At 31.9% G+C, this 14701-nt stretch overlaps 1 protein-coding gene across 2 annotated transcripts in view; it reads left to right on the forward strand.

Moving 5' to 3' along the window:
- The window catches only part of GRID2 (glutamate ionotropic receptor delta type subunit 2), a 1566068-nt gene that overhangs the window by 293077 nt on the left and 1258290 nt on the right, over window positions 1-14701 (forward strand). For both annotated transcript variants that reach the window (XM_030916966.1, XM_030916977.1), the window contains exon 2: window positions 5405-5560. In XM_030916966.1, coding sequence (XP_030772826.1) covers window positions 5405-5560 — 156 coding nt within the window. The remainder of the gene's footprint in view (window positions 1-5404; window positions 5561-14701) is intronic.

Here is a 14701-nt window from a genome sequence, read left to right on the forward strand (position 1 = left end):
TTCTCAGGCAAAGGAATTAAATTTTATGTAAAACTATTCTTCTGATCAGCATTTTACTATGTTTCATCAATTTTATAACCTTCATGGCTTAAAATAAATGAATTTAATATGCTAATCATTATTATAGTACTATTTATTGAATATATATGTACATGTGTATATACACCCACATATATGTCCTGATCTACTCTCTCTATATATATAACCACCATAAAACAAATGTTTGAAGTGAAAAAAGCATAATATGTCAGACATAGCTCCAAACTTGAAACCAGGACAACTAACCTCCTACTCTACATCTTGTAACCTTTGGTTGTGTAATTTGGGTGGAAATACTTAAAATGTTTGCACTATAATTTATGAAGCATGACGAGGTTTGCATAAACCATCTCTAAAATTCCTTTCAGCTATGAGTTTACAAAAACAACATGATTGCCTCTTTTTATGATCTTCTTATGGCATCTTATTTCCACTATGATTTTATTCAATACTTAACCCATTTCAAATATTTGGCCACTAAACAATTTGTTAAAGAGTACAGTGGCTTGGCTTTGATGTTTTTTTTTCTGTGTTTAGGAAGGATTGGTTTGATGAATAGATGGATGAATGGCTAGATGCATGAATATGTGAACATAAAGAGAAAAAGTGAGGGGAAAAAGCTGGGGGGTAGAGAAAGAGAGAGCATGAACCAAAGAATCATCTCTGTTGTTACAAAGAAAATAAAATATTCATTGCATGTAGCACCTTTGCTAACTTTCAATGAAGTTTATTCCTTTTATGATTACCTACCATATATAATTTACATGTCCGTTAAAATTAAGTGAGTAGAGAGAGTAAAAATTTAGAACTTTTTGACTAACAAAATGAAGATCAGCCATCTTTGATTTTATTTGGGACTATGAAATTCAACGAAACATTTGTGCACGAATGTTTTTATATAAGTTTTGCTACATGATATGCTATTGATTGTACAATAGGAATGTGGATGTGTTGATGCTGGTTTCAATATTTAGAGTTTTTTATTTTAAATACAACTTGATAGGTTTGTTATAGAATATATGTATCTTCCAATAATTCTATTTGCTGTGGAAAATTTCTTCAAGATATATCAAAATTTTTCTCAATATTTTTAGAGTAAATTATGTGCAAAATGAACACATTTTTTTCTCTACTATCTTATCAGGTAAATAATGTTTATTCCACTTGTCTCTTAAATTTATAAGACACAAAATTTTCAATATTCAAACTAAAATACAAGTTTTTAGCATGATTATTAATCACCTTGTGTATGATTACTACCTTGCTAACTTGAGTATTCTGGAATCGTGATAATGCCTGTGACAATAAATTAACATGCAAGCACATTTTTAAGTCTACTTTTGTTTTCATTTAGGTTTAGGTATAACTTTTATTTTAGCTATACATCTGAATTTTGGTATTTTATTTTACAAGATTATACCTAATTTAATGTTTAAAAAAGGTTTAATCAGTGATTCTTGAGTGTCTAAAATATTCAGGCTCTTTTATACACAATGTAAGTATAAAAATAGTTTCTATGGCCTAGGAAATTATATTTTGCTAATGTGATAAGGACTACCTCCATGGTAGAGGAAACACCAAAAATAAAACCACAAAGGAGAAAAATCTTTGAATGTTTGGACACTTGTTGAGTTGCTTAGTTTAGTGAACTTTTAAATATTTTATTTAGAAGGCATATTTGTGAATGTATTTTTGGGTGAAATGATTTTATGATCTGAAGTACTGACTTATTTCAAGTTCAAAAAATCTACATACACACACACACACACACACCCCAAGCATATATCTATTAGGTTTAAAGAAAAAATTTGGATTGTCATTTTAAAAATTGGCAAGTAAGTAGATGTATTTTGGGAATATTTAAATACCTTTCTATAATATAATTATGCTTTTTTTTTAACAGAAGTACTACAGCTTGTTAGCTGTTTTATAACTTTGAATTGTACAATAATTTATGAATTTTCAAAGGGCATACCTGCATTAATACTTTTACATATGACACCTCACAATGACAATTTAAGACATTAGCATTGCTTTAATATTACTATACATTGTAATTAAGTTGACAACTGTATTTTTGTAGAACTTTGCCTAAAGTTGGTATTTTTTTCATATATATGCCAATTGGTCCATTAGTCCATGAAAATTGTTTTCAGTAGCATTACATATATAGTACAAACTCATTAACATTAGTATTTTTCTAAGATATAAGCAGACCTGTAAACATGATATAGTTTTCATTTAAAATATATATATTTTGGCTACTTGCATGTCAGTATGTTTGCATAAGGATTGCATAAAGCCTTTATTTCTCCCCCATAAAAGCAACAGAATATCAACCTTTAGTGATAGAAATGACTAATTAAAAATTGCTATAATAGAAATATTTAGGAGGCATTCCTTTCCTGCTTTCTTGATTGGTTATTCTTCCCTTCAGTTTGGCCAATAAGAAGTATATACAGAGTATTGACGAAATGCCATGTGTGGTGTGTGTGTGTGTATATCAATGGTGTAATAATTGTGTTATCATGACAGGTCTAATCTGCTTTTCTCATGAAGGTTATAAAATAAAACTGACTGTAAAATCATGCTAATAAAACATACCCGGGAAGGATCTAGGTGCTTTGGCATCATGTTAACTACATAGTTATGAATGTTATATTTGAGCAACTATATAGTTAACAAAATAGACCTAGTACATACAGTATTAGATTATCTAGACTGGTAATATTTGTGCATTAATACAAACAATAAAGAGATGACTTTGCTGTGACTATTGGAAGTGGGTGACATTAGAAAGGAATTTCTGTTCCAGGATCCTTCCTGTGGAACTATATCACATTGTTTTCAGAATGCTTGTGTTGAAGACAAAATACTGCCTGCACTCTTTTAGTACAAAGTCAGTTTAAGATGACATTTTTATGGCTGAAGAAAACATGTAAATAAATAACTGGGATTTGAAATGTTGGATAAGATTTTCTGTTCTTTGATTCCACTGTTTGCAATAAGATGAACTGTTTCTTCTGTGTGCTTCCTTGCTGTTTGCAGAAAGATGAACTGTTTCTTTTATCCATTTTCTCAGTATATCTTAATTCTGCAAAGGATTGACTAATGTGCTATCATTTCCGCAGGTTTCTGCTGTTTATTAAGCCAAGTTGAATATTTAAGGCAATATTAAGTGTTCTGCCATGTAATAGTAAAATGCTTCCATCAAAAACGTATTACCAATACAGCAGAAGTCAGTAACACCACCTGCTATAAAACAAGGTTGATTAGAAACTCCTTTTTAAAGACTCATTTAGAATCCATGACAAGTTGAAATATCTTTGTATGAATAGACATTATTACTTTGTGAGTAGACGTTTAGATGATCTGATTTAAAATGAATTGGTTATTTCAGCTTCAATTATAAAAAATTTGTATCATACTTCCTAACAAACTATTAAGGAAATTTGTATATCTAAACATAATAGTATTAAATTTCATTGTAATTATTAATCTAGATAAACATAAGGATTATCGCATATTAAAATAATTCTTATGAAAGTTGCTTAAATTAGCAAGATAGGTCAAACATTTATTGTCTAAATGTTTTCACAAGAGCTTAGATTAAAAAGTATTATCTGGTTCAGAAAAGACAGGTTAAGTAAAAAAGTATATAATCTATATTAATTATATTAATAAATTTATATTTTATATTTAATAAATTAAATTTCATTATACAATAAAATTATATTAATAAAATATATATATATATATATATACACACACACACACACAAAAAGTTAGCCAGGCGTGGTGGCGGACGCCTGTAGTCCCAGCTACTTGGGAGGCTGAGGCAGGAGAATGGCATGAACCCGGGAGGCAGAGCTTGCAGTGAGCCGAGATGGCACCACTGCACTCCAGCCTGGGCGACAGAGTGGGACTCTGTCTCAAAAAAAAAAAAGAATTCTTCATTATTTTCTCTCAGGCCATGGACAGGTATTCAAAATATATAGGAAACAAGGCAATGGTTTGAGGAGACTGATACAATCCATGCCAATATAAAAGAGCAGTGATGGCCAGGCACGGTGGCTCACTCCTTTAATCCCAGCACTTTTGGAGGCTGAGGCGGGTGGATCACCTGAGGTCAGGAACTCGAGACCAGCCTGGCCAAAATGGTGAAATCCTGTCTCTACTAAAAATACAAAAAGAAATTAGCCGAGTGTGGTGGTGTGCACCTGTAATCCCAGCTACTCAGGAGGCTGAAGCAGGAGAAAGGCTTGAACCCAGGAGGCGGACGTTTGCAGTAAGCTGAGATCGCGCCATTGCACTGTAGCCTAGGCGACAGAACAAGACTCCATCTCAAAATAAACCAAGCAACCAACCAAACCAAAAGAGCAGTGAAAAGATAAAGCCAGCTTCACACTGGCTTTATAATACATACTGTGTATATAATAATACACACTGTATATTATCATTTAGTACACACAATGTGAGGTTTAGACAAATGTGTTTAATACACACAACGTGAGATTTAGACCAATGTGTTTAATACATACAATGTGAGGTTAGACAAATGTGAGGTTTAGAATTTGAGCATGTTGGTCAAGGTCGCATACTTAACAAGTGACAGAGTCAGTATTTAAAATCAGTTTGCCCTTAGAATCAATGTGTTTACCAAATATGCCATTACCAACCAAATACTCAATAAAATTTAACAGTGTTTATCATCATCATAGTTACATATGGATAAAAAATGCTATAATTAGGACTTACATTAGGACTTACATTAGTTCCTTGAGAAATATTTCTCCATTCCCTCTGCACAGAGATTTGAATGTCTTTACATTTTCTATAAATATTATTGACTTTACTACTATAAAAGATAATGATACCTGTGTTCAGAAAAAAAGGGGGGGGGGGAAGAAAGGAAGGAAATGAAAAATAAATTAAGATCTCCACAATTGTTTGATTCCTATATATTGTATGAATTGACCTTAGGAAGTTTTCTGAGCTTATTTCCTTTTATTCAGAAAAGAAATCTTCCAGCTGTGAATTCCTTAAAGGTTTCATAATATTAGACATTGAATGTATTGGATACTTTGTCATGTAGAAGCTTTTGATACTTATTACATTTTCTTCCCCATGATCTCCCTGCAATAACACTTTGAGGTACTATTTATCATTCCATTTGGAAGAAGTAATTACATTCCTTCTCAGCTATTACACTGCTTCCAGTACAATGTGTTTCGTTAATAAATAAAGTGCATGTTTTAAGTGAACGTATATGTTTTTTAAATACATAAGTCTCCATGTCATATTTCCAGAGGGCAAGACAGAATATTTATGTTATTATTTAATGGCAAAACTCACTTCTTTCTAGGAGCAATTTTTGATGAATCTGCCAAAAAGGATGATGAGGTGTTTCGCACAGCAGTTGGTGACCTTAACCAGAATGAGGAGATCTTACAGACTGAGAAAATCACATTTTCAGTGACGTTTGTTGATGGCAACAACCCTTTTCAAGCAGTTCAAGAAGGTAAGGTCATCAATATTTATTTTGGTTTTTTGGTTCAGTTCAAATGGCAATGAAATTATCTTTGATGAAACTTATTAAACATAGTTATCATTTTTGTATCTTTGCTGACAGTAGGGCATTATTTTCCTTGGAGATTACTGTATTGTAGATGTCAATCTTATATTCCAGTTTTGAAAGTGTAGAATGTTGGAAAGTTATTATATTAATTGAAATATAATATGAAAATGAACAAATATTTACATGTAAAAGCTTTGCAACATTTTTATGACTTCAGTGTAAATGAAACTTTTTTTTTTAAGTAGTATTTTGTAACAGAATGTTTATTTTGGACTTCTCTGAGATAACTGCCACCTTGGGTGTTGTTACAACTTGGGATGACATATCAGTTCTACTCATGACAAATGAACTGCTGCAAGGAAAACCTTTGGACACTACATACAAATCAAAGATTTTGCATTAGGACTCTAACATACTGACCTATACTATAAATTTTTACTCTCTACGAGGCACCAAATATTAAAGCACTTTCCTCCTTTTCCTCTGTAAACCCGAGTAAATTAAAATTTTTGTTGGTACAAAGTAACACAAATACCAATTATTGTTAATATATTGGAATCACTCCTATTAATGAAGATTTTGATTGAAAGATCCCAGACAAATGGAATTTTCTGTTTGATTCTATTAATCTAATTAAACATTTAGCCTCTTGATCCAGAAAGCACTCATTTTACATGAGACTATTTGTTGCTAATTGGGAAGATCTGGACGTTTGTGGCCCCTCCTACCGCACTGCATAGGTCGAAATCAAATTCCCATTCTGGTGGTATTAAAACGTGGGGCCTTCGGAAGATGATTAGCTCATGAGGGCTCCGTCCTCGTGGATAGGATTAGTGCCCTTATAAAACAGGCCCAAGGGAGCTTGCCTGCCCCTTCTGCCATTCGAGTACTCAGCAAGAAGGCACCATCTCTGAAGTAGAAGAAGAGCTCTCACAAGACACCTAATCTGCTGGGCCTTTGATCTTGGATTTGCTGGTCTCCAGAACTGTGAGCAATGCATTTCTGTTATTTATAAATTACTTAACCTGAGGTATTTTGATATAGCAGCCTAAACTAAGAAACTAGTCTACCTTATTTTTTATTGTGATAATGTATTTAAACAGACGATAATGAATGCAAAATTAATTTAGTCAAATAAAACATTTGCCTCATTAAAAATTTAAGTAGGATTTGGCAGAAGAAAAGGCAGATACCATATTAACTGTAACGAAGTTGAGCAGAATTTTTTTTTTTGTAATGCAAACATTGAAAGAGTAAGGAAAATAAGTGTCTAAAAACATGTACTCTTCATTTACTGTTTCATCTGCTTTACGTGCAGGTAACCCTTATTGAAATATATTTTCAACCAATAGCACTGGCTACTTTTGAAACCTATTTGTGTTAGTTAGAAAATAGATATGTGATTGTTGGTCTAAAAGTTTTTTCCTTGTTGTTAATGGAATGGAGTAAAAAATCATTTTTTTTTTAAATGAATAGAACTGTTTTCAGTAAAAACTGGCTTTACAAACAATAGGATAACAATGTTTATAATAATACAATGAGATTTTAATTTTTAGTAAGTAAACATTAATGCAAAAAGTCAGATTGAAATAAATATTCAGATATTTACATTTCAAAATCAGAATCATCCTGACAATACAGGGATTTAAATAGTGGAAATGTTAATAAATTTGCTGTGGAAATATTTAAAAGTATTATAAATTAATATTAGAAATAATGGAAGGATCTGGAAAATAATAAAATAGAATTTGAAGAAGATACCAAATAATTTTAAAGATATATTCAATGGGAAATATATGTCATTCATTTTTAAGAAATCTGTATTATTTTTCTTTCTCAACTCTTATTTATAAGGACAAGAATGTGAGCAGGTAAAACGTGAGGACTGATTTCTTTCTTTATCTTCTGAGTAACTACATATTAATAATTGTGAGTTAACTTCCAAGACGTGCTAAACTACCCACGCTTTTAAAAAAAATTGACCTTGACTAAAAAAGTAGTAAGAAAAAAAATGGAATGAAGACAACACATTGGTGAGAAACCTAAATTATAAGGTCAGCAAAAAAAGTACCTCACACCTTTATTAAAGACTATAATTTGAAAAGTAACGACAGTTTTTTAAATACTATACTGCTTGTTTTTGTTTGTTTGTTTGTTTTAACATTGCTCTCTTTAATTATTCTGCTGCCAGCTAAATTCTGAAAACAAAAATATCTTGCAATAGTGACGTGATGGCACTGAAAGCAAATTGAAAGAGGTAATAAGGTTCCCAGATAGAGACCACTAGATGTTTGTCAAGAATAATGAAAGAGCTGGGCAGTTTGCCTGATAGTTTCTGATACTAACAGGGTGTTCTCCACCAGTTATTTTGATGGCCAGCTTTGGGTAATAAACCTGAAATGAGTTCCAGGAAGCTTTAAAGATAATTTGTTTCCCTATTCAATATCAAGAAGGGTTTCAGTTAATGTGAGAAGTGAAAATAATTATTTATAGAGTTTTTTTTTTTTTTTTGGTAAAATGGTGGCTTGAAAAAATAAGAGAAAATATTCTATTGAAAGAGAACAAACAACCCATTCAGAAGCACTGTTTTCTTTAATGTTTTGAGGAAGTAATTTAGTAGAAAACCTCAACTGTGCCATTGAAGATAGCCAACTTTCACATGTTTACTGCAATACTATGCAAACTTATAATGAGAGGGACTAACATCACCTTGTTTGTTTTCATTTTTTACAATCTAAAGGACAAAAGATTCAAGGATACAATTATAAGTGATTGCTTCCATATTAGCATTCCTAATGAACTTATAGAAAAACTCATGGTTTTGATCGCTCTGTCTGTTTATTCAAATTTGAAAGTCAATCTTTGAACAAATAGCATCATCAAACATATAGATATTTAGTAATAATGACAAATGATAATAGGGATCACTCAGAGATTAGATAAATAAAATCTAATAGCCTGAAATCCTCAATTTATTTTATTGCTAGAATTTCCTCTAATCAGTCACATTTAAGAGCTGATTTTTTCTTTTAAAAATCAAAATTTCTGTTCATTGTATCTTTCTACTGTCATCACTTAATAAGAGAGAGGAATTCAGTGACAGCCTATATAACCCATAAACAGTAATAAAGAGTATTGGTATTTTTGAAATCTTCCTTTGTAGCTTTGTCTACAGTACATTTTTGGATAGCAATTAATCCTTTAGAAAATGAATTTCTGGACAGATACCTCAGTTACAACACGGGTTGAACATTCCAGTCTCTGGAGATGAATGACTGCATCTCTTAATTTTGTCAGTATTTGGTAACATCGATTTCAGATCTTCGAAATAAATGAATAATAGAAAAAATTCTGTTTTCACAAAAGTTATCTGGAAATAAATTACCTGTTTTGAGATTATTCTTTTTTCCTTTCTCATGAATGTATTTGTTGATAAGCCATTTTTCATCTTTTGTGTACTGAGCTGCAGGATATTAACCAAGGGCAAATACATTTTCAAACCTTAACTCAGGAGGTTTTCTTGACAATTTTTTTTTTTTTCATTTGGATAGGCTATTTTGGTATCTAGGATGCAGTGTTCTCCATAAAAAATAAATTAAAAAAAGAAAAAAGTTACATGGGTTATTTTTTAAAATCTTGAGAATTATAGGGGTGGAAAATTATACAAATCTGGTTGAATATTTTCACAATTTAGATGAAATAATTGAGACCCAGAGAGGTTAAGTAATTCTCCCTCAGTTCTTCTAGGGTTACCAGGCATGCGTGTAGCAGAAAAAGAGCTAAACCAAGACCTCTTTTACATCAGTAGTCCAGTATTTTTCTTGCCATATCTAATAACTATACCCACCTATGCATATGTATACACACACATGAGATAGCACAATGTATTATAGGATTTCAGTAAGTACTGTAAGGACTCAAAAAAGTAGCAGACTTATGTTTTGATATTTATTTGCTGTTTATTATTTATGTTCAATCATGGAATAGTAGGAAAATCTCAATCTAGATGATAAAGACCCGTTACATTATATAAATCAATCTTGTTCTTTTGGCCTTGGTTTTTCTCATCTGTAAAAAATGAAGGAATCTGAATATAATGTATTTTTAAGGTAACTTTCATCTCTATGGTTTTATAAACCTTAAGAACATAGTTCTAGAATTAGAACCTTATAGAAATGATGATTATTTAGTGTCCCTTTAGAGAAGGTTTCATGTTGCCGAAATTGCTTCCTAGTTTTTCTGTGTCTGACTTTAAAATAGATTAAACAGATAATAGGGTGTCCATTGTTTGTTCTGCCACCTCATTCAACTGATCACCACAACCCACAGCACTCATTACTACCACTAGAATCCAAACGGTCTTGTGCTGATTCCCTTAACCTGAACCAAAGTAGCTGTACACAGGTTACTCTTTTAATTCATAGGTTACTCTTTTTGTTTTCTCTTACAGATTTTTTCTTCTGTAGAATCTATGTGCGACATTTAGCATAGATGTACAAATGTCTGGTGTGAAAAATACTGCTGTCATTTCTGAAAACAGTACTTATTGTTTATATTGTTAGCTCTTAGCTGAGATGAACATAAGATGGGCCATGAAAGGTGGAAATTTATAAGAAAACAAAGTCAGGAAATGTAAGGGTGGTATATTTGTAGAAATCCTCAAGTCAAAAGGTGAATGAAGTATGAATCCATATATAATTCTCACATGTATTTGATGTATTAAGAAGGAAGTGAAGCATCGTTCTTTGATATTTAATGGCAAGATTCAGATAAACAATTTTGAAATAATTGCTCTTATTAGAAAAATACCTAAAAATAAGCTTCATAGTGCATATAAGGGCAGAATTATACTATAATGTCACAAATTAATCTATTTGAAAGAAAACATATTAAACTATAATACTTTTTTATGTATTGCAAAACATTTTACACAACATCATTAAAATTCAAAAACACAAGGTGTTTGAAAAAATGTCCAATGCTTTTTGAAATATAAAAATATGAATCAATATATCAAAGTACAATTCAAAGAAGCAACCATTTATTGTAATATGCAGTAATGGGATTCATTAAAGTTAAACTGTTGTGATGCTGGAAATATGAACATAAAATCAATGGTATTTTTAATATAAATAAACAGTCGTAGTTAAGAGAGATTATCTTGCAAGTTTCAGCCTGGTCAACCTTAAGACTACTTCAACACCAGTGTTGTTTTACACACTGCTCTTGTAAAAGGTAAACATTTTACTTTAATAAAATGATTATTTCAATTGGATCTGCCTCATATATCTTTGCCTGTATATGATTATGCTTATAAAACAATAAAACTGCATTCATTTTTGGTTTATGTTACCCATCTCATCTCTTTATAGTTATAAAAATACATACATATTTATTTCATGTGTGTAAATCGATGATAAGAAATTAGCACAATCAGAAAAAGTGTAAGGAAATATAATTATGAAAAAGAATATCTCCAAAACACATTACCATCCATGGTGAATATTTCAGGTGTCATTGATTAAATCTAAATAGTCTAGTCCAAAGAAGATGTAAATAGAATGATTTATGTGGTTGCAATATTTGACACTTTTTCCCAGGGATAAGTCTCACTTATATTTCATTTATATGACTGCTGCTTTAATATGACATTTTTACTGTGAGAAAAATCTGCTAATTTCAAATGTCTTACACTGGATTCTGCAACCTTCCTACTATAATATTACAGTTTGTGTTCCCCAAAAGCCTGTGTTTCCTGGACCAATTTTGATAACTTCAATTCCAGTTTATTTTCTGAATTTCCTGACAATAAACTTGAGAATTGTTGTCTGTGGGAACTGAGAAACAAAACTAGGAAATCATGTAGGTACAATTCTATTCGTTCATTCATTCATTCATTCATTCATTCATTCATCCATCCATCCATCCATTTGTTCATTTATTCATTGTTTTCATTCCTACTTTCCTTCCCACATCAAAGTCAAGATTGTGCTTTGAGTCCCAGTGTCCATCCCAGTGCTCTGGTTAACTCTGGACCATCTACATGTGTGAATTGGTAGAAGGAGCAAATCATGCTGTGGAACGGCCATCTCCAAACATCTGCACATCAGGAGGGATACTGGATGTCTATTCAGTGACTAAACCACCTGTTTTCCTCTGTGAGTGAAGATACTTAGCTTGGTCCTTTCCCCAGCAATCTCCTGCCAAAACTTGTATTACTTTTTCTCCTTGCCTGTCACATTCTAAAGACTGGGCCACAAGGTCTGGAATTAGAATCTATCTAATTTGTGCTCTTTAGTGTCCATCATCAATGTAGTATTAAAGTGCAAATAATTCTATGCTTGTTAGAGACAACACCAACATGCATTTAAAAAAATAAAATTAAAAAAAAAGCTTACACAAACCTTTTCCATTGCAGAATTTACCATTATGAGCAATATATATATATATAATCCTAATTTTGAGACTACTCAGTCAAATTAATTTATTCAAGTACTTATTAAATGCCTAGTACTTCCAAGATTGAGCTAGCTACAATGGGAGATAACAAACAAACAACAACAAAAAAAAAAACACAGCATGTAACTCCAGGAATAAAAATATATTTGAGGAAAGCTGTGGATTTTTAACCATGAAAAAGCATGTTGTTCCCCTCTGCCTTTAACTTGGGGTTTAATTGTGTTAATAGAAAGGAACAAGATGGTCTAACTTTTTAAAATATACTTTTCAGGAAAGAGAGGTATTTTCTTTCTTAAAAAAGTTTATTACTTTACCTTTAAACAAAATATTAATGAAGATACAAATTGCATAGTCTAATCTTTTTTCCTGTTATTTGTTGTTTTACTGCTGTATGTGTGAGTCTTTCCCTTATCTCATTCGATATCATACTCTTGAAGTAACAGGTCTCTACTACAGTGAATAGATTGAAATTCAGATGTTTACACACCTCTACATCACAATTTTATAGCCTTTGTGCTTCGAGGACTTTTACCTCACTATCTACAGTTGTGATCTGTTGTGTGAGTTACCTCATAAAATATGTATTTTAGCAATTTGTGCTGCTCTGGATTTTGTTTTATTTGGCAGAGTCTTTAGCAGCATTCTATGAAAGCTGTGTTTAAAGGAAGTAAAGATTTGTTCTTTTGTTGTCTGTGTTCTTTCTGCTACCAATTCTTTTCTCCTAATAATAGCACATCACTTTCTTGTATTCTTCTATGTCTGTATGTATGGTGTATGGATATGGTAACATAACTCACTTTTAATCAGTCTTTTATGATACTGACTCATTAGAGGAATCACTATATATGTTAAAGTAACTCTGAATGTCTGGTTTATTTGATTAAAAACCACATTTACCTACACTCTACAGTTGTAACGAGAGATCAATATGTAGTCATAAAATAGTTTAAGTTCGTGTTGACAAACCAATGATGACTTCAGTATATTTGGAATTTTCAATCTGTCATCACTATTTTCTATACCCAACTTTTATATAATCTAGTTTACTTGGTTAATTTGACAAGAAATAGCAAGCTGACAATTACTTTCACATTTAACACCTTTTTTTTGTTGTCCTTGACAGTTGTAATAAGTTTTATGGGAATCAAATTATGAAGAGTCTTTTGGGACTCATGCAATACTTTGTTATCTTGTAATTTTCAAAAGAATTATTACAGAAAAGCTCTCTTTTAAAAGGAACATGCAATAAGCCAACGTGCAATAGGAAATTGCATATTCTGGGAAAAAAAAAGAAAATGAATCAGCCGGTACCTTTTGGGTGACTGTGAACATTTAGCCTTGTGCCAACTACTCTGCACACTGTTGTGCTCTCCATTGGCTGTCCTGGTTAATTTGGCCTTTATTCTGTAACCTTGTGCTAGGTCCTGACCTATGTGTACCTCTCTTCTTTATGCTCTCCCATTATAGTGCTATTTTAAAACAGTTTATTTAGCCCCTTTTTAATCCTTGATTCTCCATATTATACTGCAGACACTCAAAATGTCTACATTTCGTTTGTTATGTAAATCTTAAGATTGGCGTCATTTACCTTGCAGGGAAAAACATAGATATTAAGTTCATGAGCCATGGAATTAGATACCTGCCTTTATGTATGAATTCCGCTCTATGTCTTATTATCTGTGGGCCCTCACACCTACTATTTCTGAGCCTCAGTTTCTTCACAGTAAAATGAGGATAAATACATACTCCATGGCATTAATATGATTATAGGATTATTGTGTAATGATTATATGGGATTGTAATTATGGTAGATGGGTTCCTCCACTAATCTCATTACATTTTAATGACAGTGCTGTATGTGATGATTTAGTACTATTGCATGTGTCCCTCAGTGTTTTCACCCCTTTCCAATATTTCGTTCCCAAACATATTCTAGTAATTTTATTAGTGGTTCCCATGGATACCTCTGAGTCTAACCTTATTACCTGCCTAGTCAGTGACATATTTTTGCCCATATGGGACTTTCCTTATCAAGATTTTGAATGCTGTGGTTTTACAAATATAGAATTAAATGCTTTTGCTTTTCTCTCTCCCTCCCTCCCTCCCTCTCTCTCTCTCTCTCTCTTTCTCTCTCTCTCTCTCTCTCTCTCTCCTTGGGCTGGTTCTGATAGTCAGCACAGGAAGATGAGAATTATACATGTAGTGTAATTTATTTGGCAAATAGTAGTGATGTTGCAACATGTGTACTTAGGGTTGGGAGGATTTAAAATACCTTGTTACCATTTCTGGGAAGCAGAGAAAGCCTGTGGAGGCCAAATTAAAGCTTTCTGATGATTTGTGTAGGCTTAATACAATCAGTGAAGTAAATAAGGCACTGAGTCATAGCTAAATGGAATTCAGCTGTGGAGCAACATAATGTAGGAGAGTGATATATGTGAAGGTCGAATATAGAAATTAATTCAAGGAAAGCTTTATGCTTTGAAAGATGCATCATCTCTGGTAATTTTATATCTGACATGATTGTTTAAAAGGTTATCTTTCTATGCTTTGCACATTTCGTTGAAATTGTACATAGGCAAATATTAACTTTAAAAACTTGGTCATTTGCTTTTTTGAACTTCTTGT

This window comes from Rhinopithecus roxellana, chromosome 2, assembly GCF_007565055.1.
Source record: "Rhinopithecus roxellana isolate Shanxi Qingling chromosome 2, ASM756505v1, whole genome shotgun sequence".
In the NCBI taxonomy this organism is placed as follows: domain Eukaryota; kingdom Metazoa; phylum Chordata; class Mammalia; order Primates; family Cercopithecidae; genus Rhinopithecus; species Rhinopithecus roxellana.